Source organism: Thamnophis sirtalis, unplaced genomic scaffold, assembly GCF_051295495.1.
Source record: "Thamnophis sirtalis isolate CommonGarterSnake01/CBP01778 unplaced genomic scaffold, rThaSir2_p1.2 scaffold_2, whole genome shotgun sequence".
NCBI classification, from domain to species: Eukaryota; Metazoa; Chordata; class Lepidosauria; order Squamata; family Natricidae; genus Thamnophis; species Thamnophis sirtalis.
Window position 1 is genome coordinate 100,529,780 of NW_028261382.1, and position 26,910 is coordinate 100,556,689.

At 52.8% G+C, this 26,910-nt stretch overlaps 1 protein-coding gene across 1 annotated transcript; it reads left to right on the forward strand.

The window, feature by feature from the left end:
* Positions 1 to 304: 304 nt before the first annotated feature.
* On the forward strand, positions 305 to 25,694 carry PPP1R16A (protein phosphatase 1 regulatory subunit 16A). The gene is given in 12 exon segments (XM_087706585.1): positions 305 to 1,713; positions 13,550 to 13,620; positions 15,707 to 15,852; positions 17,895 to 17,998; positions 18,849 to 18,886; positions 18,888 to 18,974; positions 19,732 to 19,857; positions 20,049 to 20,124; positions 21,537 to 21,666; positions 22,711 to 22,858; positions 24,484 to 24,825; positions 24,827 to 25,694. Coding segments are annotated over 12 exon segments (1,557 nt in total). The 5' UTR covers positions 305 to 1,463; the 3' UTR covers positions 24,866 to 25,694.
* Positions 25,695 to 26,910: the final 1,216 nt, after the last annotated feature.

The window sequence follows — 26,910 nt, forward strand, 5'->3', positions numbered from 1 at the left end:
TAATCTGTCTCTCGCTCAACTCCCCCCTGCAATTTCTCCCCCCGGGGGGATTAGGTAGGAAGGCTGCAGAGGCCGGGAAATGTCTAATTGCTGGCGGCTCCTACAAAGGGAAGGGGGTCCCTGTTTGAAGAGGAGGTGGGCCAGGGCTGAGAAGAGCCCCCTCCTCCCCCTTTTTGGTAACCCGATCTGCTTTGTGCCACCTCCAGGCCATTGGCTTCAACTCTGCCCGTGGGCTGATCCCGGAGGGAGGCAGGGCGGGAGCCCAGAGGGGGGCTTAGGTGTTCTGGGTGTGGGGCAGCCTCTAAGCCCTGCCTGACCAGCTTCCTTCTTCCTCTTCTGCCGCAGGGCTTCCCAGGCAGACCTTGGCTGGAGACGACGGCGGGAAGCTCAGCCCAGCGCCCAAGTAGTGCCGCCCGGAGGGAGGAGTCTCCGAGCCAGCAGGGTTTACTCCACCCCGCCAGCCAGCCGGCGACCGGTTTGTCCCGCGGTGCTCCGGAGCAGCTGGAGTGGAAGAGCCCCTTCTCGAAAGCAGCCGAGGGCTCCGAGGAAGGAAGGAAGGCCAGAGGTTTCTCCGTATTTACCCGTCCACTTGTTAGCCCAGTCGCTGGAGGCGAGGGGAGCCCGTGCCTTGCGGGGAGAAGGCCAGCGGAAGACCCCCATCCAGGACTTGGTTCTGAAGCAGCTGCCGGATCGGGACGGTCGGGAGCAAAGGGGGGCTTGCAATGGGCGCCCAGCTGTGGATTCTGCCTGGAAGAAGATGCAGCCGTGGGCAGAGCCTGCCGGGGGCTCCTTGTCTGCCCCGGGGAGGCAGTGGGCCCCTCTCAGGAGTGTGACGGCTCTGCCCTCCAGCACCAAAGTCCTCTTTTAGGGACGCCAGAGGAGACACAGAGTGGAGGAGTGTTGCCGAGAGAGGGAGACCGCCGTCAGAGTCAGACCTCCCCTCTCCCCACATATCACTGGAACTTTGACTGACCAAGAGGGGCTGAGACACAAGGCTGCGTCGGCTGCTGGAGGGGCCAGGACCATCCCAAAGCATGTTGATGCTTGGCTCTTTTCCCCAGTTGCTCTTTGGGGGTCTTTTGAACATGGAGGGCCCCTCCCTGCTTCAGCTGGAGACCCTCACCCTGCCTTAAGTGGGCAGCCGGAGTGCCTCCCGAGCCCCCTTCTAGGGCCGCTTCTGAAATCCTTTTTTCCCCAAGTGCCCATTTTCACAAGTTAGGCTTGGCACCGGCTGCGGGAGAGGCTCCCTTGGGTGATTAAAAACCAGCTTTCTCCCAAATTTGTGAAGATGCACTTTGAGCAGCCCGGGTGTCGCCCTCTTCCTGCCAGGCTCCTCTGAAGAGTTGGTGAGAGAGAGAGAGAGAAAGAGAGAGAGAGCCCCTCGCCCCGTCCGCCCCCCGTCCATCATTTCCAAATGCTTTGAACCAGGAGCCGAAGGTCGAAGCCCCTGCCTTTGCCCAGGCATGGCAGACCACCTGGAGCTGCTGGCAGAGATGCCAGCGGTGGCCCGGATGGGCACCCAGGAGCGGCTGAAGCATGCCCAGAAGCGCCGCACCCAGCAGCTGAAGAAGTGGGCGCAGTTTGAGAAGGACGGGCAGGGCAAGAAGGCCAAAGGGCAGAAGAAGAGGCGGAGGGCCACCCAGGACAGGAAGGTCGCCTTCCCCGAAAACGTCCGGCTTCTGGAGGCTGCCAGCCGCAACGATGTGGAGGAAGGTAGGTGGGGGAAACGCCCCTTTTTGCGCAGGTCCCAAGAGCATCCGAAGAGTTGCGCCCCTAAGACTTTCCCCGCTCAGGTCAGTGGCCCTTTCGACACGTTTGGAAGGAAGGGATAGAGGTAGTCCTCCACTTACGACCACGATTGAGCCCAACATTTCTGTTGTTAAGTGAGACGTTTGTTCAGGGAGTTTTGCCCTTTCTTGCTACCGTTGTTAAGTGAATCACTGCAGTTAATAAGTTAGTAACCTGGTTGTTAAGTGAGTCCGGCTTCCCCATTGGCCTTGTCGCTCAAACACTTGCAAAAGGTGATGGGACCGTCACCTGGGGGCCTCCGGATTGTGATCCCCTGATTGTGGAGATGCCACAAAGGTTGTAACTGTGAAACAATGGCCCTCAGTCCCTTTTTTCAGGGCCCTTGTCCCTTTGAACAGTCAGCAAATGAAGTGTTGTAAATTGTTGCATTCTCCTTGAGTGACATCTGCTGTGAACTCGGTGTGGCGTCAGGAAGGGCATCCGGCCAGTAAGCACTCAGCTCCAGGATTTCACCCCTGGAGTCTGTGCATACACACACACACGCACACGTCAGGCCCGCAACCCGAAAGAGGCCTTATAAAGGGGGAATGCACACGCATGTGCACCCTGGGAGATGATGAACTTCCAGTTTCCCACATAGGCATGCACACTGGCCACCCAGGCTTCCGGTTCCTGGTGCGCATGACGATCAGCCGGCCCGCCCACATGCCCACGCCAGAAAACGTTCCAGTCGTTTCATTGCCCAACTAGGTAACCTGATCAGTGCTTGAAGGGAGTGGGGTTCGCAGAGAGGAGGAGGAGGAGGACTGTCGTTTTCTTGCAAACCTTTCGTGACCCTTCCTGGGATGGTCCTACGAGGTCTCCTGCCTTGGGCCCCAAAGCCCCTTCTAGCCTTATGGAATTAGGAGAGCCAGTTTGCATAGTGGTTAAGGCTCTGGGCTAGAAAGCGAGAGGCTGTGAGTTCAAGTCCCGCCTTAGCCATGAAAGTCATCTGGGTGTCCTTGGACCAGGCTCTCTGTCTCTCCGTCTCCCCCACCCCTTCTTTCTCTAGCTCTCTTTCTTTCTCTCTTCTCTCTTTCTCTCTCCCCATTCCCTCTCTCCTCTCTTTCTCTAGCTCTTTCCTTCATTCTCTTTCTCTAGCTCTCCTTTCTCTCTCTCTCTCTTTCCTTCTCTCTTTCTCTAGCTCTCCTTTTTCTCTCTTTCTCTTTCCTTCACTCTCTCTTTAGCTCTACTTCTTTCTCTCCTTCTCTTTTTCTCTAGCTCTCCTCCTTTATCTCTCTCTCTTTTTCTTTCTCTTTCCTTCACTCTCTCTTTCTCTAAGTCCTCTCTTTCTCTCCCCCTCCCTCCCTCTCTTTCTTTCTCTTTCTTTCTCCCTTTACTCCTCTCTCTCTTTCTCTAATGCCTCTTTCTCTCCTCCCCCTCCCTCTCTAGCTCTCCTCCTTTCTCTCTCTTTCTCTAGCTCTCCTTTCTCTCTTTCTTTCCCTCTTTCCTTCTCTCTCTCTTTCTCTAACTCCTCTCTTTCTCCCCCCCCCCCCAATTCACCTTACAGGGTTGTTGTTGTTGTTGTTGTTGTTGTTGTTGGGGAAATAGGAGGAGGCCGGAGCATTAGGCGTGTGTGCCTCATTGAGTTATTTGTAAAAATAATGAAGGCAGGATGTATATACGTATATAAACAAACACACAAAGGTGGAACGGCTGCCTTCCTTTCAGGCCAGAGACGGAGCTGCCTCCTTCTGCCTGCTCCTCCCTTGGTAACCTTTGAGGGAGACTGAAACAAACATAACCAACAGGCTGGCAGAAAGAAAGAAAGAAAGAAAGAAAGAAAGAAAGAAAGGAGGGAGGGAGGGAGGGAGGGAGGGAGGGAGGGAGGGAGGGAGGGAGGAAGGAAAAAGGAAGGAAAAAGAAAGAAGGAAGGAAAGAAAAAAGGAAAGAAAGAAAGAAGGAAGGAAGGAAAGAAGGAAGGAAGGAAAGAAAGAGAAAGAAAGAAAGAGGAAAGGAAGGAAAGAAAGAAAGAAGAAAGGAAGGAAAAAGAAAGAAAGAAGGAAAGAAAGAAAGAAGGAAGGAAAGAAAGAAAGAAGGAAGGAGGGAAGGAAAGAAAGAAGGAAGGAAAGAAAGAAAAAGAAAGAAAGAAAGAAAGAAAGAAAGAAAGAAAGAAAGAAGAGGACGGAGCAGAGACATAATTACAGTTTACTCCTGTTTTAGAGGCTTCCCCAAGGAAGCAAAGCAGTAATTTCTTTGTGGGGACAAACAAGAAGCCTTTTGTTTTATGTATCTGCCAGAATTAGGGCAGGCACATGGGCATGGAGGTGGGCACGGCCCGTGTTGCAATGTTTAAGTCTTTCCCTCCCCCAGGGGCATCGGGATACAAGAGGTGGGTTGTGCCCATTACGGCCAGAGAATTTTGGGTGGCTCTGTGCTTTTTTTTTTTTTTTAAATAGAAACAGATGCTGTAAGGTTATTATTGTCCATCAACGCCCGGGTCCCCTATATAGATGGCAGGTATGCACACGAAGTGGCACACGAAGCCATATTGCCCGGCATGCACGACTTTGCAATCTGTCTTGCAGTTGTTGTTACTAACACGGCCGTTAAGTGAATCTGGCCTCCCCCATTGCCTTTGCTCATCCAAAGTGGTTCATCATGTGACCCTCGGACATCGCAACCGTCATAAACATGAGTCAGTTGCCGAATTTTGATCCTGTCAGCATGGAGACGCTGCAGTGGTTGTTAAGAGTGGAAAACGGTCGTAAAGTCACTTTTTTTTTTTTAGTGCCGTTGTAATTTTGAACGGTCACTGAATATCGTAAGTTGAGGAATACCTGTAATTTATTATTTGGAAACCAATAATTCATCCTTCTTAATAGGGTGGCTTTCCGAACATTTTCGCCATTTAATCTGAGTCTTTTGCCTTAGGAAAAAATAACTAAACAAGAAAGGAAAGAAAACCATTTAGTGGTTTTAGGGATGGAAGAAACAGAAGCAGAAATAGACGAGGCCTTCTGTGACGCTTGTGGCATTTGAAAGAACCCTAGCATATATTTACAGCCAGTTGAAGCTTGGAGGAAAGGAGGGGATTGAAGCCACCCTTGGCCCCACTTTTCAGCTCAAGAGAAAGCAGAAGGTTTAGTACAGTGTTTCTCAACCTTGGCCACTTGAAGATGTCCGGACTTCAACTCCTGGAATTCCCCAGCCAGCATCCGCTGGCTGGGGAATTCTGGGAGTTGAAGTCCGGACATCTTCAAGTGGTCAAGGTTGAGAAACACTGACATAGAATAATAGAGTGGGAAGGGACCTCGGGGGTCTTCTAGTCCAACCCTCGACTTGAGCAGGTGATCCTAGATACCAGAGACGCTGAACCTTTTCAGCACCGAGTGTGCCGTAACCTGTGGGCATGCACCGGAGTGCCGGAGTGCTGGAAACCCGAAGACCAGCTGACCAGCACAGGCAGACCTGTTTTTTTTTTCGTTTTTCAGGCCGTTTTCAGGCCGGTTTTGGCCCCAAACAGCCTGAAAACAGCCCGAAAAATGGCCTGCTATTTTCCTGGCCGTTTTTTGTCTGTTTTTGAGGGTTTTCAGGCCGTTTCCCATCACTCTGGCACCTGCGAAGACAGAATACAAAAAGAGCAGCTGGCAACGGCGCACTTGCCCACAGAGAGGGTTCTGACTCCCGAGCCATAGATCAGGGGTATGTACCCTTTCAGGCAAGGGGTAGGAAGTGGGACGGGGTCTCCTGCTTGAGTAGAGCGTTGGAAATCAGCAGGAAAGAAACCGACTCTTGCCTACTCAGCAGGAAACGGGCGGTTGACCTCTGGAGAATTCGGAGTATAAGAGCCCAAAGACCAGCTGTAACTGGCAACTCCAGGAAAAGGAAAGCAGGATCTCTTGTTTTATGGAACACAGATGAGGAATGTGGCCCTTCCGAGGCTCATCACGGCTACAACTTCCTGCTATAAGCTTTGTTGGCATAAGCACAGAATTGGCTCACGGGGGGACCTTGAGATTCTAGCTCCAGGACTGGGGAAACAATTGGGAAGGTTCTCATCCATTCCATCAATCCGAGGGACAGAACTGGGAAGGGAAAGAAATCCTTTAGGGCAATTCTGGCCATTTTACGACCCACGGACTCCCAGAATCCCTTACGGTTCAGAATTTGTATTTTTATCTAAGTATAAAATGCAAAATTATAAAGGAAAAGGAAAATAGAGGTAAAATAGGGGAGGAGAAAAGGAAAGGGAGAAAAGTGGGGGGGGGGGAACCAAAAGGAAAAGCATTGACTTTCGATTCCTTTTGGTGCAATCACACAAAACCTCCACTTTTTACTTTTATATCGTAATATATTCTAGCCATTTCTGTAACACCGAACCTACCTAATCAGCCAAACCCAAAATCAAAGTTTCGTTTCTTTTCTCTCCACCCCAGAAGCCGTTTCCACCTAAAAACAAAATTAATTGTGTTCTTCTTCTCGTTAATCAATACAATACAATGCAATAGCAGAGTCGGAAGGGACCTTGGAGGTCTTCTAGTCCAACCCCCTGCCTAGGCAGGAAACCCTATACCGTTCCAGACATAATGGCTATCCAATATCTTCTTAAAGGCTTCCAGTGTTGGGGCATTCACAACCTCTGGAGGCAACTTCTGTTCCATTGATTCATTGTTCTAACGGTCAGGAAATTCCTCCTCAGTTCTAAGTTGCTTCTCTCCTTGATTAGTTTCCACCCATTGCTTCCTGTTCTGCCTTCAGGTGCCTTGGAGAATAGCTTGACTCCCTCTTGTTTAATCAAAGTGGTCAATTTAGCCCCCTCTGCCAACTCCGTCAAATTCTGTAGCCGTCGGCCCATTGTGGGCACCGAAGTGCCCTTCCATTTTTGTGCCCGAAGTCATCTTGCTCCTTCAACCTGTGTAACCTCTAAGTTCCATTTTTTCCCCCCAGGTTCCTGATCCATTAGACCTAAAAGATGCGTCTCTGGTTTTATGCTTATGTCCACCTTGAGAATCTTCCGGGTGAGGCTATGAATCCTGCTCCAATATTTCCTTTGGGCTCTTCTTCCTGCCAGCTGGCTCAGGAATTCCGGGAGTTGACATCCCCAGGTCGTAAAGTCGCCTGGCTCTCTCTCTCCTTCAGAGGAAGGAGTGGCATTTCAGTGGAAATAATTTAGTTTCTGGATCACGCTTTGGCTTATCTGGATGATGGCCGGCCTTCATGAGGACTAGTCACGTGTTTGACCGAAGCCAGGGGAGTTTTATCAGGAGGACTTTAAACTTAATCCTAGCAGGAGGGTTTGGCGATAAACAAGCCGAGGAAGGCTTGGGTGCCCTCGAAAGAGGGGTGGGGTGGGGGTGTTGCTTTTAACAGGGCGTGTCCGGAATATTTGCCCTGCTAAGCTGGCAGAAACGGGCTGGCCTTGGCTGAATGGGAAGGCTCGGCGTGGGCCCGAATGGGAGGCCACCAGGAAATGCAAAGGCTTGTATTGTAGCCTAGATTCAGCAGCCGAGAAGGCAGTACCGGCAGTCCTCGACTTACAGAAATTCGCTTAGTGACCATTCAATATTACAACGGAACTGATGAGCGTTTTTCACATGTATGACTGTTGCAGCGACCCCCATGGTCACGTGATCAAAATTCAGACAGTCAGCCACCGACTCACATTTACGGCGGGTCTCAGTGGCCCTTATGACAAGCCAAGTCTACGGGGCGGCCGGATCCCCTTAACAATCATGTTAGTAACTTAGCCACTGCCGTGATTCACTTAACAACCGCGGGAGCCGAAAGATTGTAAAATTGAGCAAAAGTCACTGCCTTGCTTAGCAACAGAAATTTTGGGCTCAGTGGCGGTCGTAAGTCGAGGCCTGCCTGTATGAGGAGACACCCCCCCCCCCCCTGTGCTGAGGATCAGGCTGATCTCCCGCAATTGCCGGAAAGTTTTACTGATTGGGGTAGATTGCAGGGGTGACACCGAAATGCAATTTTATCATAAAGGTAAAGGTTCCCCTCGCACATATGTGCTGGTCATTCCTGACACTAGGGGGCAGTGCTCATCTCCGTTTCAAAGCCGAAGAGCCAGCGCTGTCCGAAGACGTCTCTGTGGTCATGTGGCCGGCATGACTCAACGCCGAAGGCGCACGGGACACTGTTCCCTTCCCACCAAAGGTGGCTCCTATTTTTCTTGCATTTTTTACGTGCTTTCGAACTGCTAGGTTGGCAGAAGCTGGGACGAGTCACGGGAGCTCACTCCGTTACGCGGCGCTAGGGATCCGAACCACCAACCTTTCTAATCGGCAAGCTCAGCATCTTAGCCACCGAGCCACCACGTCGTATGATAAAATACGGTATTTTACTCCAACTTCATTTTAAACCGTATTTTATCCAATTCCATCTTAAATTGCTTTTATCAAATTTTAGTAATGATTTGTTTCTGGAACTCTGCACTTCGATATGGCCCAAGGGCTAATCAATCAATCAAGATCTTAAAAGACCAAACGTTTTACAAGGGGCCTAACTACAATTCGAACACTGGGAAGTCTGAACACAGGAAGGGCATTTCTGAATGGCTGGGGGCAGCCATTCTGCTTAAAGGGGCTCTGTCACCCCCTCCCCACCCCGCATGCCAGCGGACAGAAGCAGGCGCCCATAGTGGCAGATGGCCGTAAGCCGAGGACTGCTTGCGATTTCTTCCTTTGGCCTGTCCGTTCTTCTTCCTAATGCGGGTGCAAACCTCCCCATGTCCCTCCCAAAAGTGGCTCAGCCACATCAGAAGCAAACCACAATCAGACTATCATCTGTGTCCAAATATCCCCCAACTATGTTTATTGTTCCATTTCTTTGTGGTTTCCATCTTGGATGCCAGAAATTTACAGCAGGGCTCTCCAACCTTGGCAACGTTAAGCCTTGGCGGACTTCAACTCCCACAGTTCCCCAGGCCGGGGGAATTCTGGGAGTTGAAGTCCGCCAAGGCTTAAAATTGCCAAGGTTGGAGAGTCCTGCTTGAAAGCATTGCTTTCCATGCTCCCCTTGGTTGCGTCACTAACATGCCTAAATGTTCTTCCCAACGTTCTCTTTCTTTCTCCGGTTCATTTCTTCATTTTTTTAAAATAATTTTTTTTATTAGTTTTATTACAGAAAAAAAACACAAGAAGAAAAGCATCATCTTTCATTACATCTTGTAGAAAGCGTAGCCATTGGTCACAAGTACATTTCGTGCATTCCGTCCACAATCACAGATATGCCATTCAGTTTAAATTGTATATGTTAAAAATTTATATATTTTACTATCACCATACCACAATTTTCATTTAGTTAAGATTCAAAAACACAGCCACCTGCTGGCATTTTTTTTCCTCCCCTTGCCCCATTTCCAGTCAATCTACCATAATCTTTATATCTTTATAACATATTCTAAGAAAAAAAAAATCAGTTAGTAGGACATCTAACATTTCCTCTCTCTAACATATCTTTATTATTATTATAGTTAACTGGGGGTTATTTACATTTCTTCATTTTTCTCTCCCTGAAGCCCTCCTACTTTCATTCTCTCTCTCTTTTCCCTGTTCTTCTTTCTTTCTTCCTTCCTTCCTTCCTTCCTTCCTTCCTTCCTTCCTTCCTTCCTTCCTTCTTTCTTTCTTTCTTTCTTTCTTTCTTTCTTTCTTTCTTTCTTCCAGGCCAATCTTTCTTCTTCAAGATCTACCCACTTTCCGCTGCCAAAAACTTGATTGACATTTGGAACCTCTGACCGTCCTTGCATCGATCTCTGAATCTCTCGGCCTTTCATCATTAAACAATCCGATCTGTCATCTTTCTAGATTTACCTTCGTTCCTTCGCTCCGTGGACGCATGAACGCACGTCGGTATCCGAAACAAAAGGCCTTTTTCTGGGCAGCTTCCCGTCCGTCAGCTTCCCCATTCATTCACAGGCACCCAAACAGCCTGTTCTGCATTCTTGTCTTGGTCACATCTACCCAGGCTTAGTAAAATAATCCCTCCCCCCCCCCTAAGATCCCGTAGACTGTCAGGGCTGCAAAGTTTCACCCGTTTTTGAAAAATCCACTTCCTTGAGGATTTCTAGTTTCCTGTGTGGTCTCCCTGAGTGCAGTGATGATGTTACCTAGTTGGGTCAGGAAACGTCTTCAGGAAAAAGGAAGCTCAGAGCGCACCCAGGATGAAGGAGGGAAGGAGGAAAAGAGGGAGGAAGAGAGGGACTGTGGTAGAGGATAGAAGGAGGGAGGGAGGGAGCAAGGAAAGATGGGAGGAAGGAAAGAGAAAGGAAAGGAGAGGAGGGAGGGAGGAAGCCAACATGGGAGGGAGGAAAAGAGGGAGGAAGAGAGAGACTGTGGTAGAGGAAAGAAGGAGGGAGGGAGGGAGCAAGGAAAGATGGGAGGAAGGAAAGAGAAAGGAGAGGAGGGAGGGAGCCATGATATACGCCTTTATTTTTCTTGTATCAGAATATACTTTTTTATTTTCCATTTTCATAACATATAATCACATGTATACTATACCATAGCCAATATCCTATTGTATTAAGTAGTAATTACATCAGTTCCTCTTGCCATCAACGCCCAAAAAGATAAAGACTCCTTATTAGCTCTTCTGCTCTCCATACACCTCTTTCTTCTGCCTCTCTCCTACCTCCTTTCTTCCCTCCATCCTCCTTTCCTACTCTACTTCCCCTTCCTTTCTCCTCCTCCTCTCTCTTCATTCCACTCCTTCTTATCCTCCTCATCTTCTCCCCTTACCCTCTGTCCTATCCCTCTCTTCCCATCTTTCTTCTCCCTTCTGTTTCCCACTCTTCCTCTCCTTGGTGTATTTCAGCTTCTGAGCAAACTCCATTCTACGTTGATGGTATTTATACTTCCATAGACGCCTTTGAAGGCCGTTAAGAACCCATCCATCACCCGGATTGTGTCGGATTGTTCCCTTCCCCAGTGTTATGTCCACAAAGGCGGCAGACTTCCTTGTTCTGGGCCAGGGAGGGAGATGCTGTGTTTTGCCTCTTGGGAAGGACGAAGAGGCTCCGGAGGCTGGGAGGGGATCCCGGAGGCCTTGGGACTGCAAAGGAAAAGGAGGGAAATGAACATGAAGAAAGAATGGACACCAAAGGCCGGGGGGGGGGGATTGCCAATATTTTTTCTGCTGGTTCGGGCACGCTCCACTGCGACACATCTGCACATTTGCACAAGCGGAGCCTCCTGCCACCATTATTCCTGGTTCGGCCGATCCGGGAGCAACCCACCTCTGCCACAGGCGGTCCCAGACTTACAACAGTTCATTTAGTGGCAGTTGGATGTCCCAAGGGCATTGGAAAAAAAGTGACCGGAAGCCCATGGGATCCCGATTCAGATCCTTGGCATCCGCTTCACAGTTATGACCATTGCAGTGTCCCAGGGTCACGTGCTCCCCTGTTGTGACCTTCCGACCAGGGGTAGCCAGATTCACTTAACAACCGGGTTAACTGCAGTGATTCACTTAGCAACAGATAGAGCCGAGGTGGCGCAGTGGTTAAATGCAGCACTGCAGGCTACTTCAGCTGACTGCAGTTCGGCGGTTCAAATCTCACCGGCTCAGGGTTGACTCAGCCTTCCATCCTTCCGAGGTGGGTGAAATGAGGACCCGGATTGTTGTTGGGGGCGATATGCTGACTCTGTAAACCGCTTAGAGAGGCCTGAAAGCCCTGTGAAGTGGTATATAAGTCTAACTGCTATTGCTATGCTATTGCTATCTATCTATCTATCTATCTATCTATCTATCTATCTATCTATCTATCTATCTATCTATCTATCTATCTATCTATCTATCTATCTTCTATCTATCTATCTTCTATATCTATCTTATCTATTATCTATCGATCCAAGGCTCAGGGTTGACTCAGCCTTCCATCCTTCCGAGGTGGGTGAAATGAGGACCCGGATTGTTGTTGGGGGCGATATGCTGACTCTGTAAACCGCTTAGAGAGGGCTGGAAGCCCTATGAAGCGGTATATAAGTCTAACTGCTATTGCTGTTGCTAACATTGGCGAAAGAAGTCGGAAGATGGGTCAAAACTCACGTAACCAATGTCTCACTTAGCAACTCGCTTAACTTCCTCACTTAGCAACAGAAACCATTGTGGTCACGAATCAAGGACTGCCTGCATGTGGAAAAGGGACTCAGGACTGCGGAATGCCGACTCCTTTCTCCACCGGCAGAATCTGGCAGCCTCCTCACCTTCCCCTGAAGGATTTTGGGCCCTGCAAAGGTGCCTCAGTGGGCAAAATGGCAGCTGCTCCTCCTCCTCCTCCTCCTCCTCCTCCTCCTCCTCCTCCTCCTCCTCCTCCTCCTCCTCCTCCTCCTCCTCTCCCTGGGCTGCGACTTCCTTGGCAAAAGCTCTGGGTTTGTTGAGGGCACAACAGAGCCTGTGGTCTCTCTTTGTTCCCTTTCTCAGCTGAACGCAGGTGAAGCTCTCGGCTTCCTTCCCCGCCACTCTTGGCTTTCCGTCTCTGAGTCCCGGCTGACTCCACTCAACCCGGAGCTCCAGGGAGCTTCGGCCAAGCCTGGGCATCGGCCTCTTGACAGTCCAGGTCAGGGGGTGGGCAGGCCCGGCCCCAGGGTGACCCTGTGGAGTTGCCCACCCCTGGTCTAGGTGAAGGTTTGACTGGAGACGCTCTGGGACAGTGTTTCTCAACCTTAAGTCCTGTGGACTTCAAGTCCCAGAATCCCCCAGCCAGCGAGAGCTGGCTGGGGGATTCTGGGAGTTGAAGTCCACAGGACTTAAAGTTGTCAAGGTTGAGAAACACCTCTCTGGGGGTTTAACAAAATAACAGAGTTGCAAGGGGACCTTGGAGGTCTTCTAGTCCAACCCCCTGCTCTGGCAAGAAACCCTATACCACTCCACATAAGCAGCTGCCCGGTCTCTTCTTGAAAACCTCCAGTGATGGAGCACTTCTGGTGGCAGGCTGTTCCGCTGGTTAATTGTCCTCACCGTTAGGAAGTTTCTCCTCAGTCCTAAGTTGCTTCTCTCCTTGATTAGTTTCCACCCATTGCTTCTTGTTCTGCCCTCAGGTGCTTTGGAGAATAGCTTGACTCCCTCTTCTTTGGGGCAACCCCTGAGATACTGGAAGGAAGGAAGGTGGGAAGGAAGGAAAGAAGGACGGAGAGAAGGAGAGAAGGAAGAAAGGAAGGAAGGTGGGAAGGAAGGAAGCAGAGAAGAAAGGGAGGGAGGGAGGAAGCAAGGAGAGAAGGAAGGAAGGAGAGGAGGAGGGAAGGAAGGAGAGAAGGAAGGGAGGAGAGAAGGAAGGATCTCTCCTTGATTAGTTTCCACCCGTTGCTTCTTCTTCTACCCTCAGGTGCCTTGGAGAATAGTTTGACCCCCAAATCTTCTTTGGGGCAACCCCTGAAATATTGGAAGACTGCTATCATGTCTCCCCTGGTCCTTCTTTCTATTAAACTAGTTTTGCAACCGTTCTTCATATGTTTGATCCTCCAGTCCCCTCATCCTCTTTCTTGCTCTTCTCTGCACTCTTTCCAGAGTCCCCGCATCTTTTTTATAGTCTGGTGAGCAAGACTGGATGCTGTATTCCAGGTGTGGCCTTCCCAAGGCCTTATAAAGTGCTATGAACTCTTGGCGTGATCGTGATTCTATCCCTACTCTCCCCACAGCTGTGGGCCCAGGTGGTCCATCCTCTTGGGCACTACCTGTAGGGCTCTGCTGAGTAACTGCCCTGTCTAGATGGAACCATAAGGGGCTGGTTGTATTTTGGCATCTTGGGGGGGGGGGCAACCTCCCCCCGCCCCATGAAGCTCCTGGTCTGAGAGAGGTATTTTTCTTCTTACAGTTCACAATCTGCTGGAGAAGGGCATCAGCCCTGACCTGAGCAACGAGGATGGACTGACTGCGTTGCACCAGGTGAGCCAGCTGCCCTCCGTTCTCCCACCTCCTGGGCCAGGTGTCAGGTGCTTTGCCCCCCCCGCCTCCCCAGCCCTCACAGCCTCCCACGGGCTCCTCCCTTGCGGGTGGCACTGCTGTCCTCCCGCCAAGGGCAAGCGGAGCCCCATCACACCTGGTGCCAGCTGGAGTGGGAATGGTGGGCCTGGAGACCCAGAGGGCACCTGATGGGGGAGGCTGCCGAGGTGGCGCAGTGGTTAGGGTGCAGCACTGCAGGCCACTTCAGCTGACTGCTATCTGCAGTTCGGCTGTTCAAATCTCACCGGCTCAGGGTTGACTCAGCCTTCCATCCTTCCGAGGTGGGTAAAATGAGGACCCAGATTGTTGTAGGGGGCAATATGCTGACTCTGTAAACCGCTTAGAGAGGGCTGAAAGCCCTATGAAGCGGTATATAAGTCTAACTGCTAACTGCTATTGCCTCCTGGGCTGCCTTCAGGTGGAGGGGTGGGGGAGGCCCTCGGGAACGAGATGCAAGAGGGGACCTCACTTCACAAGGGTCTTGCCCAGCAGTGGAGGCTTTGGGCTCTTTGGTGGTCCTGAGTGACTCCCTCCTGGCGCCTGGGCCTTTCCTGGGCCTCTCCTCCTCCCTCTGGTAGTTCTCCCCCCCCCCCGTCTCCTCCCTCTGCCCTTCCCTTCACGCTTCCCTTTCCATAACTTCAATTTTATGGGGAGACACAGTGGTGCGGTGGCCCACAGGGGGCGCTCTCGCCTCACCATCAGGAGGCTGTGAGTTGGATCCTAGGCAGAGGCAGATGTTTCTCTCTCTGGGCACAATGAGAATAGATCTGCCCAACGAAACTCCGCATTGGCGACAGGAAGGGCATCCGGCCAGTAAACACTCTGCTAGCTCCATTGAATTGCCCAGACTCCGCCCCACAAGGGAGTATGGTTGGGGTTGTTAAATGAAGATGATGATGATGATGATGATGATGATGATGATGATGATGATGGATTCTATGGGGAGATCCGTGGTGGGCCTCTTCCTGGGGACGCAGGAGTGACCTTGGGAAGAAGGCTGGCAGAGCGGCCCTCCGGCCGTGGGGTGGACCTAAATCCCACCTTTTTTATCTCCCCCCTTCGCTCTCTCGGTTGTGGATTGTAAACCTTTGGGCAGTGCTGCAGTTGTGTTGCGTAAATACACACAAGTGGCCCTGAGTGGAAAGTCCAATATCCAGAAGGGCTTTTTTCCACGCCGTTTTCAGACCGTGAGACGACAGGAAATCCTCGCAATTGAGCCCCCAAATTCCTGTCGTTAAGCAAGCTCTGTTGTTAAGCGAGTTTTGCCACCCTTGTTAAATGAATCACTGCAGCACCTAAGCTAGGAACGTGGCTGTTAAGTGAATCTGAATTCCACAAATTTCCAACGGTTGTAAGTCGAGGACTAGCCGCAGTGGGAAGCCGTTGGAAGAGGCTCCGGGGGGCTCCGGGGGGAGGGGGAGCACTCTCCTTCAGCCACCTGCCAGCCATTGGAGACCTCCTGTCCAAGCCAAGGGACGAGGCCTCTGGAAGGGAGGGGTGGGGCCTTCTGGAGCCCCCTCCTCAGGGGTGGAATCCAGCAGGTCCCGACAGGTGCTGGAGAACCCGGAGTGGAAATTTCCAGAAGTTCGAAGAACCGGTAGCGGGAATTCTGAGTAGTTCGGAGAACCGGCAAATGCCATCTCTGGCTGCCCCAGGAGTGTGGAGGGGATGGGGATTTTGCAGTATCCTTCCCCTGCCATGCCCACCCAGCCACGCCCACAGAACCATTTAAGAGCCAAGGTGGCGCAGTGGTTAAAAGCAGCACTGCAGGCTCCTGCTAGATCAGCAGGTCAGCGGTTCAAATCTCACCGGCTCAGGGTTGACTCAGCCTTCCATCCTTCCGAGGTGGGTAAAATGAGGACCCAGATTGTTGGGGGCGATATGCTGACTCTCTGTAAACCGCTTAGAGAGGCCTGAAAGGCCTATGAAGCGGTATATAAGTCTACTGCTATTAAGAAATTGAATTTCCCGCCCTGCCCGCCTGCCCCCCGCCCCTCATGTGCCCATGCTCTTCCTCTCGCCTCCCCAGTGCTGCATTGACGACTACGGGGTGATGGTGGGGCTGCTGCTGGAAGCCGGGGCCGACGTCAACGCCTGCGACAGCGAGCTCTGGACCCCCCTGCACGCAGCCGCCACCTGCGGGCACCTGCACCTGGTGGAGCTGCTCATTCAGAGGTACCGCGCGGGGGTGGGGGTGGGGCAGAACCCATCCGCTTGGGCTCGGGGGTCGTGGAGGGTCTCCGCTAGCTGCGGTGGGGCTCAGGCTGGGACGTGGCTGCGCGGGAGAATGAGGAGTCCGTTGGTGGCTGAGGGGGTCATTTGGCCCCCTTGGATGGATTTTGTAAATAATATGAACTGGGGGAGAGAGGGAGGGGACCCTTTGCCCCAATTCCTCTCCTCCCCCTCCTCCAGGAAATGTTCATAAGAGCCGAGGTGGCGCAGTGGTTAGGGTGCAGCACTGCAGGCCACTTCAGCTGACTGCTATCTGCAGTTCAGTGGTTCTAATCTCACCGGCTCAAGGTTGACTCAGCCTTCCATCCTTCCGAGGTGGGTAAAATGAGGATTGTTGTTGGGGGCGATATGCTGACTCTGTAAACCGCTTAGAGGGGGCTGAAAGCCCTATGAAGCGGTATATAAGTCTAACTGCTATTGCTATTGCTATGCTATTGCTATGCTATTGCTATCTATCTATCTATCTATCTATCTATCTATCTATCTATCTATCTATCTATCTATCTATCTATCTTCTATCTATCTATCTTCTATATCTATCTTATCTATTATCTATCCATCCAAGGCTCAGGGTTGACTCAGCCTTCCATCCTTCCGAGGTGGGTAAAATGAGGACCCGGATTGTTGTTGGGGGCGATATGCTGACTCTGTAAACCGCTTAGAGAGGGCTGAAAGCCCTAGGAAGCGGTATATAAGTCTAACTGCTATTGCTATCTATCTATCTATCTATCTATCTATCTATCTATCTATCTATCTATCTATCTATCTATCATCTATCTATCTATCTTCTATCTATCTATCTTCTATATCTATCTTATCTATTATCTATCCATCCAAGGTTCAAGGTTGACTCAGCCTTCCATCCTTCCGAGGTGGGTGAAATGAGGACCCGGATTGTTGTTGGGGGCGATATGCTGACTCTGTAAACCGCTTAGAGAGGGCTGAAAGCCCTAGGAAGCGGTATATAAGTCTAACTGCTATTGCTATCTATCTATCTATCTATCTATCTATCTATCTATCTATCTATCTATCTATCTATCTATCTATCTATCTATCATCTATCTATCTATCTTCTATCTATCTATCTTCTATATCTATCTTATCTATTATCTATCCATCCAAGGTTCAAGGTTGACTCAGCCTTCCATCCTTCCGAGGTGGGTGAAATGAGGACCCAGACTGTGGGGGCGATATGCTGACTCTGTAAACCGCTTAGAGAGGGCGGAAAGCCCTATGAAGCGGTAGATAAGTCTAACTGCTATTGCTATGCTATTGCTATCTATCTATCTACCTATCTACCTATCTACCTATCTACCTATCCTACCTATCTATCTATCTATCTATCGGATTGTTGGGGGCGATATGCTGACTCTGTAAACCACTTAGAAGAGGGCTGAGAGCCCTATGAAGCAGTATATAAGTCTAACTGCTATTGCTATTGCTATTCATGTTTACATCCCGCCTTCATCATCTTTGTGGATGACTTGAGGTGGGCAACCTACGTATCCAGCATTCCCCCCCTTTCCCTATTTTCCCCACAACCACCACAACAACCCTGTGAGGTGAGGTGAGAGAGGGAGGGCCTGGCCCAAGGTCACCCAGCTCAGTCTGTGGGGCGAGAGCCCTCCTTCCCTCTGAGCCCCCTTCCTCTCGGCTGGGGCTCCGGCTTCCTCCTGTGCGTGGTTGGCAGGGCAGGGGGCAGAGCCGGCCTAGCGGGTGGCCCCCCTCCCTCCTGGGCCCCCCCAGAGGGGGAGGCGAGAGGAGCCGTTTCGGCCGGCCACCGTGAAGGGGAGGGAGGGATCGGAGGGAGCCGGAAACCCAATCTCCTGCCATGCGGCCCAGCCACGTATGCCAAGTGCCGGACCAAAATAGCCCCCGGGATCTCTTACTCTCAGGTGCCCCACTCCCACCCCCCAGGCAGGGAGCTTTGGCGGCGGCTGCAGCTTCAACGCCTCTCTCTCTCCCCCCCCCCCTTTTCCCTGCAGGGGGGCCGACCTGCTTGCCGTCAACTCGGATGGGAACATGCCCTACGACCTCTGTGAGGATGAGCCCACGCTGGACTTCCTGGAAGTGGCCATGGCGGACCGAGGTGAGCGGCTCTTCCGGGGCCTTCCGGACCCTCCCTCCCTGCCACTCTCTGACCAGGGCATCTTGTGGGCACAGCTGCTCCTGGCTGAGGAGGCTCTGGGCTGCCCGACATGTTGCTGCTTCTTTCCCCGTCCTAGATTGCTTTGGGGAAGGCCAGACGCCCAGCTCCTTCCAGCCCAGGGCCCTCTGGACAGAAAGCCCGGGATCCTTGGGCCTCTCTGAGCTGGGTGGCTTCCTTGCAGACAGTTCATGACCCAGCTAGGTAACCTCATCAGTGCTGGTAGGGAGTGGGGATAGGCTGACTTTTTATATATCAACTGACTAGTATATACAAATGAGAGCAAACCCCTCTCCCTCCTGGCACTGATGATGTTACCTAGTTTGGATGATGAAACGTCTGTGAGGACCACATTCTCCTCCTCCTCTTCCTCCTCCTCCTCCTCCTCTCCTTCTCTTCCTATTTTTCCTCTTTCCCCTCCTCCTTCTTCTTCTTCCTCTCCTCCTCCTCCTTCTCTCCTCATCCTCTTTTTCTTCCTTCCCCTCCTCCTCCTCTCCTTCTTCTCTCCTCCTCCTCCTCCTCCTCCTCCTCCTTCCTCTCCTCTCCTTCTTCTTCTTCCTCCTCCTCTTCCTCCTCCTCCTGCCCTTCCTCCCCTCCTCCCTTCCAGCACTGATGATGTGACTTAGGTGGGTCATGCAACATTTGCAAGAAAGCCAGCCAGCCTTGGGAGCACCAAGGACCCTTCATTTCACCCCTGAGCCCCCCATCTCCTCCTTTGTTGGAAGTGAGGAGGGGGCTCTTTCTGCTGCTGCTGCCCCCTTCCCTGACGCTCAGCTGCTCTTCCTCCCCTCAGAGATCACCCAGGCCACCATTGAGGAGGCTCGCTCAGCCCGTGGAGGCCTCCATGGTGAAGGACATCCGCCGGCTGGTGAAGGAAGGCGTCAATCTGGACACCCCTCTGGACCACAAGGCCACCCTGGTGAGGGGAATCCGGGACCCCCGGGTGACCCCATTGGGGGATGGAGAAGTCCTCCTGAATCAACCTACCTTCCTTCCTTCCTTCCTTCCTTCCTTCCTTCCTTCCTTCCATCCATCCATCCATCCATCCATCCCTTCCTTCTCTCTTTTCTCATCTCCCTCTCTAATCCCTCCTTCCTCCCATTTCCCTCCCTTTCACTCTCTCTCCTTCCCTTCCCTTTTTCCTTCCTTCCTTCCTTTCATCCATCCCTCCACCCCTTCCCTTTCTCCTTTCTCATCTCCCTCCCTCCCTTTCTCCTTCCCTCCCTTCTCTTTTCCTCCCTTCCCTCCCTCCCTTCCCTTTTTCCTTCCTTCCTCCCTCCTTCCCATCCAGCCATCCTGCTTTCCTTCCTCCCATTCTCCCTCCCTCTCCCTTCCCTCCATCCCGTCCCTCTCTCATCTACCTCCCTCCCTTCCTTTCTTCCTCTCCCTCGCCCTCCTTTCCCTTTTCCCTTCCTCTCATTCTCCCTCCCTCCTTCTCACTTTCCTTCCTTTCCTCCCTCCAAGCTTTCTCTGCAAAGGACCGCTGCTTTCTTTCCTTCTGAGACGGCCTCCTCAGGAGGAGGGTAGAAGCGGCTCCTCCTGGCCCGTGGGACTCGGCCCACCTCCGCTAAGCCTTGGAGACCCCCCCCCCGGTGTGGCTCAGGTGAGGCTCAGCCGCTCCGCCTGCCCGCCCCCCTCTCCCCAAAGGACCAGCCTCCCCTTTTCCTGCCCCACAGCTGCACATCGCTTCGGCCAACGGCTACTTGGAAGCTGCGGAGCTCCTGATAGAGCACCAGGCCAGCCTGAGCGCCAAGGACCAGGACGGGTGGCAGCCGCTTCATGCCGCCGCCTGCTGGGGCCAGGTGAGTCCGCTAACTCCTCGTGGGGGCCGTCGGGTGGGCCCCCCTCAGAGGACCAAGCCAGCCGAGGGGCCTCTTTCTGACCCAGAGAACTGTCAGGGGGGAACCAGCCCCGTGGCCCAAATCCCCAGAGGTCGGCTCTCCCCTTCAGGCCCATCCTGGGCTCCCCTGAACCCCTTTTCTCTGGCCGACAGATCCCCCTGGTGGAGCTGCTGGTGGCCCACGGAGCAGATCTCAACGGGAAGTCCCTGCTGGAGGAGAGCCCGCTGGGTGAGCCAGAGGAGCCGGAGGGAGGGGAGGGGGGACGGGCAGGCTCAGGTGCCCCAGGGCCGCAGGTGGGCAGGGGACCCTACAGGGCTGCCGGGTGTAGAACGACTGGCCTCCTGCTGCTGAGGCCGCTGGGGTGCAGGAGGGGAAACACCAAGAGGAGGAGGAGGCGTTTGTAGCTGGGGAGCTCCCGGCGGCCTCTGAGCTTGGCGATCTCCTTGCAGATGTTTCCTGACCTATCTAGGTAACACCATCAGTGCTGGGAGGGAGGGAGGTTTTCTCTCTAGTTTTATATATATATCTAACAGGGCAAGTCTCTTGTATCTAATAGAATAGAATAGAATAGCAGAGTCGGAAGGGACCGTGGAGGTCTTCTAGTCCAACCCCCTGCCTAGGCAGGAAACCCTAGGCATATGGCTATCCAGCATTTTCTTAAAACACTCCCAGTGTTGGAGTATTCACAACTTCTGGAGGCAACTTCTGTTCCATTGATTCATTGTTCTAACGGTCAGGAAATTCCTCCTCGGTTCTAAGTTGCTTCTCTCCTTGATTAGTTTCCACCCATCGCTTCTTGTTCTACCCTCAGGTGCCTTGGAGAAAAGCTTGACTCCTTCCTTCCTCCCTCCCTCCCTCCCTCCCTCCCTCCCTCCCTCCCTCCCTCCCTTCCTTCCTTCCATAGAATCACAGAGTTGGAAGGGACCTTGGAGGTCTTCTAGTCCAACCCCCTGCTCAGGCAGGAAACCCTGCACCACTTCAGACAAAGGCTTATCCAGCATCTTCTTAAAAACTTCCAGAGTTGGAGAATTCACAACTTCTGGAGGGAAGCTCTTCCATTGATTAAGAGAGAGCCAACCCCGCCCCCTTACAGCACTGAAGATGTTGCCTAGTTGGGTCATGAAACGTCTGCAAGAAAAGCAGAGGGCACGAGGGCCCCCCAGGGGGGAAAACCCATTTGCTCACCTGCTTCAGAAGACTGGAAGAGACTTTTGGTGACCCGAAAGCAGGAAAGATTGGAACCAAGTTTTGTCTGTTACCTCTTGTGGTTGCTGGTATTGAACCAGTGATCGATCGATCGATCTATCTATCGATCTCTCTCTCTCTTTCTCTCTCTCTCTCTTTCTCTCTCTCTCTCTCTCTCTCTCTCTCTCTCTCTCTCACACACACACACACACACACACACCACACACATTCTTTCTACAGTTGAGGAGACAGGAGAATAACCAGGGAAAACATGACCAGTTCACCCACCATCCTCTAGTGTTCAGCCCCATTGGAGTTGGTGGTCTGGAGTGAAGGCAGCTTCTGCCTAGATGCTCAGAGAGAGACGTCTTCGTGTAGGGAGCCCCTCAGGGGCAAAGGGGCTTTGGGGCGGCCCTGAGGCTGCTTCTCTCTCTCTCTCTCTCCCCCTGCCCCAGATGTGTGTCCGAATGAAGAGGTGCGGGCCAAACTCCTGGAGCTGAAGCACAAGCAGGATGCCGTCATGAAATCCCAGGACAAGCAGAAGACGCTGCTGCAGCGCCGGACCTCCAGTGCCGGCAGCCGAGGGTGGGCTCCAGGGGCCAGGTGGGAGGGGGTGGGTGGCAGGGAGAGGAGGAGGAGGAGGAGGAGGAGGAAGTAGATGACAACAACCGAAGGGATCTGGGTGCTTTCTGAGATTGGTGGTTTTCATGCAGGCGTTTCTAGGCAGCATCATCAGTGGTGGTAGGCATAAGGTTTCTGGAGAGAAGGCAGGAAGGAAGGAAGGAAAAGGAAGGAAGGAAGGGAAAGGAAGGAAGGAAAATGAAGGAAAGGAAGGAAAATGAAGGAAGGAAGGAAGGAAGGAAGGAAGGAAAATGAAGAAAAGGGAGGAAGGAAAAGGAAGGAAAAGGAAGGAAAATAAAAGAAGGAAAGGAAGGAAGGCGAAGGAAGGAAGGAAAAGGAAGGAAGGAAAAGGAAGGAAAGGAAGGAAGGAAGGAAAATGAAAGAAGGAAGGAAAGGAAGGAAGGAAGGAAAATGAAAGAAGGAAGGAAGGAAGGAAAATGAAAGAAGGAAGGAAAGAAAGGAAGGGGAAAGAAGGAAGGTAGGAAAGGAAGGAAGGAAGGAAAATGAAAGAAAAAAAGGAAGGAAGGAAAATGAAGGAAGAGTAGGAAAGAAAGGAAGGAAGGAAAAGGAAGGAAGAAAGGAAAAGGAAGGAAAGAAAGGAAGGGGAAGGAAGGCAGGAAAATGTAGGAAGGAAGGAAGGAAGGAAGGAAGGAAGGAAGGAAGGAAGGAAGGAAGGAGGAAGGAAGGAAGGAAGGAAGGAAGAAAAGACCAAATGACTGTGGGTCCCTGGTGCTCTCTGGGTTCTTGCTGGCGTTTCATGACCCAAGTAGGTACCATCTTCAGTGCTAGAGGGAGTGGGGTTTCCAAGGGGGAGGAGGAGGACTGGGGGAGGGGGTGTCCCTGGTGCTCTCTGAGCTTGGTGGTTTTCGTGCAGGCGTTTCATGACCCAAACTAGGTAACATCATCAGGGAGAGGAGGAGGAGGGAGACAGGGAGGAGGGGCGTGGCCCCTGGGAGACCCTCACCTACGCTTTGTCCCATCCCCCCTCCTTCTCCCCCCCCCCCCCAGGAAAGTGGTGAGGCGTGTCAGTGTGACCCAGCGCAGCAGCCTCATCCGGAGGGAGCAGGCCAAGGAGGCCATCGTGTGGCAACGGCAGCAGAGCGAGGGAGAGCTGGAGGACGAGGACGGACTGGCCGACGGGCAGCTCCCACTCCAGGTGGGGCTCCGAAGGGGAGGGGAGGGGGCAGCTGCACCCAGCCCCGCCCCAGCCCCACCCCCTTTCCTTAGCCCAGACTCCCAGGTGCCGTTTCCCACCTCTGGGAAAGTCTCCACTCCATCCCGGCCCTTGACTGAGCCACCACGGTCTTTCGTTGACAGGGAGTCCTCAAGTTACGACCACAATCCAGCCCGGGGTTTACGTTGCTAAGTGAGACATTTGTGAAGTAGGTTTTGCCCCATTTTGCGACCTTTCTTGCCTCGGTTGTTAAGTGAATGGCTGCAGTTCAGTTAGTCACGCGGTTGTTAAGTGAACCCGGTCCCCCCCGCCCCTTGCCTTGGCTGGTCAGAAGGTCGCAAAAGGGGATCACATGACCCCGGGACCGTCGTAAGTCCGTGCCATTTGCCAAGCCTCTGAATTTGGACCACGTGACCCCAGGATGCTGCAAGTCCCTTTTTCCCCCAGTGCCGTTGTAACTCTGAACGGTCACTAAATGAAGGGTTGTAAGTCGAGGACTACCGGTTGTTGCCATTGGCTTCAAAATCAGGCCGAGTCGCATCCGGATTCTCCCCTGTCCCCCCCCACCCCACCCAGGCCTTTCCCTTGTGGACCTTTGCAGTGGGCCCCCCATCAGGCCTCCATCCCTCTTTCCCTTTGGGTCTTTGGCCTGCCCCACTTTCTCTTCTTCTACATCTTTTATTGTGGGGAAATACGGAGTTGGATGATATGCAGCCATAAACAACATTCTTTCTAGAAAGCCAAGGTCATCCTTTGTCTCTGCACCTCTGCACTTGACCGGAACTGGATGGGTGGAAGCTGCCAGCATGGCAGGGGGAGATTGGACCATGGGATGGGCTTGTGGGGGGGGGGGGCAAGATCTTGGACTTTCAACTGGGTGGGGAAAACCGGGAAGCTTTCAGATTCGGGTTTCCCCAGATGTGCCAACATGGCTCTCTTCATCAATTAGGAACTCTGAGCAATCCTTTGCCTCGGACTCTGATTTACTTTTGGAGGCTATTGGGAACCCGGACATTAACCCAAATCTGAAAGCTTCCAGGTTGTTTGGAAGCCGGGCACCCCCCTCCCCTGTTCCTCCTAAGCTGAGCCTGCAATCTGTTCCCCCCTTTCTGCCTGGGGGGAGGAGGGGGGTCTGAGGCTGCCCTCCCTAGATGCTTGTGGTGAGCAGAGGAATGAATGTTTATCCCCTTCCTGGCAGGGAGGGGGCTTCTGCTCAGCCTAGACCAGTGTTTCTCAACCTTGTCAACTTGAAGATGTCCGGACTTCAACTCTTCAGATTCCCCAGCCAGCGAATGCTGGCTGGGGAACTCTGGGAGTTGAAGTCCGGACATCTTCAAGTTGACAAGGTTGAGAAACACTGTCCTAACCACTGCTGGGGAATTCTGGGAGTTGAAGTCCGGACATCTTCAAGTTGACAAGGTTGAGAAACACTGTCCTAACCACTGCTGGGGAATTCTGGGAGTTGAAGTCCGGACATCTTCAAGTTGACAAGGTTGAGAAACACTGTCCTAACCACTGCTGGGGAATTCTGGGAGTTGAAGTCCGGACATCTTCAAGTGGCCAAGGTTGAGAAACACTGGCTTAGACCCTTCCTCTCTCTATCCCAGCAGAGCCTCGAAGCGGAAGCCGCAGCGCCAGAGGAACGCAACGGCACGGCCCACCCTCACCCCTTCCACCCCAAGCGGCCGCAGCGTGCCTCTTCCTACCGGCTGGCTGCCCAGGAGGACCCGGCTGGCTCAGGCCTCAGCAAGGAGAAGGCCCATCAAACTTTGGCAGACCTCAAGCGTCAGCGGGCAGCAGCCAAGCTGCAGCACCCCCCCGCGGAAGAGCTCCTTCCCGGCACCGGCCAGGCCCCTCTGCCCCCCCAGGCGGAGCCCAACCCCACGGTGTCCTTCACAGCAGCCAGCGGAGACCCTCCCCTCCTCAAGTTGACTGCTCTGGCCGAAGAGAAGGCCGGCCCAGAAGAGGCGATGCTGCCGGCTGATGTGAGCGGTCCACTCTCCCGGGCCAGGCCCAAACTCTTGTCGAGAGGCTGTTGTGGCGGCTAACCCTGGCCATCTACACCTGGGGGTGGAATCACACATGCCTGGCATCTGAATCGGGACGATGTTCTGCCCAGGCGTGGCGATCTCAGGGAGGGCTGAATGCCCCACTCAGCGGAGGAGTTGGAAGGGGCCCTGGAGGTCATCTAGGCCAACCCCCCCTGCTCAAGTGCTGGGGACAAATGGCTGGCGATGCAGCTTGGCCTGGCGTCTGTGCACCGAGGCCCAGCAGAGGGTGGCGATGCCCAGGAGGCATCAGATGTGGGTGCCAGCGAGAGATTGGCATGCACCCATCCTTCTGACTGTGTTCCAGCTCGCAGGAGGAGCCGAAAGGAGGGCAGCCCAGGTCTGCCCCATGGCAACAGAAGACCGGCTGCAATCAGCACCCATGCAGTTCCAGCTGCAAAACCCCTGGGGACCACTGGATGGCAGCAGCGAGCCGGGTTTGCTTCCTTTCTTGGGCTCCGTTTGGTGACTGAGTGCCTTGGGAAACCAGAATGTCGGTAGCCCTAAGCCTACTGCAAGGCAGTGCCACCTATTGCCCTGGCAGCTCCCCAGGCCACTTCCATGGCAGGCAAGGACCAGCCGGAAGGCAGTGGGGAAGCCTTGGGGGATCGGCCTTTGGGGCGGCTTCCCCAGCCTCCGAACAGCCTGTGAATTGATATCAGGGTGAGTTGAGCTTTGGGGAGATGCTCACTTCTCTCCCTTTGTACCCAAGGGCAGGGGTGTGTGTGTGTGTGTGTGTGTGTGTGTGAGAGAGAGAGAGAGAGAGAGAGAGAGAGAGGGAAGGGAGAGAGAGAGAGAGAGAGAGAGAGAGAGAGGAGAATGAATCCTAGAATCTTAAGGCTGGAAGGGACCTTGGAGGTCTTCTATCCAATCCCCTGCTTTAACCATCCCAGACAACTGAATGTCCAATCTTTTCTTGAAAGAGAAAGAGGGGGAGAGAAAGTTAGAGAGAGAGAGAAAGAAGAGAGAGAGAGAGAGAAGGAGAAAGAGGGAATTCCCCCTGCCTTAACCATCCCATCCAATTGAATGTCCAATCTTTTCTTGAAAAGAGAAACTGGTGGGGGGGAGGGCAGAGAAAGTTAGAGAGGGGAAAAAGAGAGAGAGAGATAATCCTAGAATCTTAAGGCTGGAGGGGACCTTGGAGGTCTTCTATCCAACCCCCTGCCTTATACCATCCCAGACAACTTGAATGTCCTTTCCTTAGCTTTAAGAGGGCCGAAGGTGCCTCATTCCAGGCTTCTGGGGGAGGGAGGATCCTGGGGGTGATCCTGATCCCCTTAGCAGGTTGGGGGGGTGGGGTCTCCAGGGCAGGTGGATCACCCAAGACCCTCTCCCTAGTGCTCAGGTGCCGACTCTGCCTGGCCGGTTGTGGGAACCATCCACTTCTCTTCATTCCCCTTTGCGAGCTCTGAATTTCCTCCTCCTTTTTTTTTTTTTTACACAATGCTTTTTTTGGACGGGGGGGGGGGGGGTAAAAACTGGACAGTGTATTTTTTTCCTAACGGCTCATTTTTAATCCTGACGGCTTTCCTGTCTCTGGTCAAGCGCTAAATGGGGGGCCTGTTCTTTCCGGGGTCCGTTGGGAACTTGCAACTTTAAGACGGGTGGACTTCAATTCCCAGAATTCCACCCGTCTTAAAGTTGTCAAATTTGGAGGGGAAAACAAACAGGTGTAGATGGGAGAAAATGTTTTTGACTGGGCTCAAAAATCCCCTTTCCTGCCTCCCCCCCTTGCAAGTGGGGCCCCTTCCCACTTCAGGGGGTGGGTGGGCTTGCTTCCTCAAGTCCTGGGGCTCCCACCGATACGGGGAAAGGAGGATTAACCGCGTGGAAGGAAGATCCGGGCAAGCCAGTGATTTTGCTCTCGTCTGGTACAAGCTTGGCGTGTAAGCTGCTAGTTCTCAGTGAGGAAATGCCCTTTGCCTGCGTTTCCCTCCAAGCACCTTTGGTTTCCGTCTCGAATGGGCCCCTAAAATGAGGGTTTCT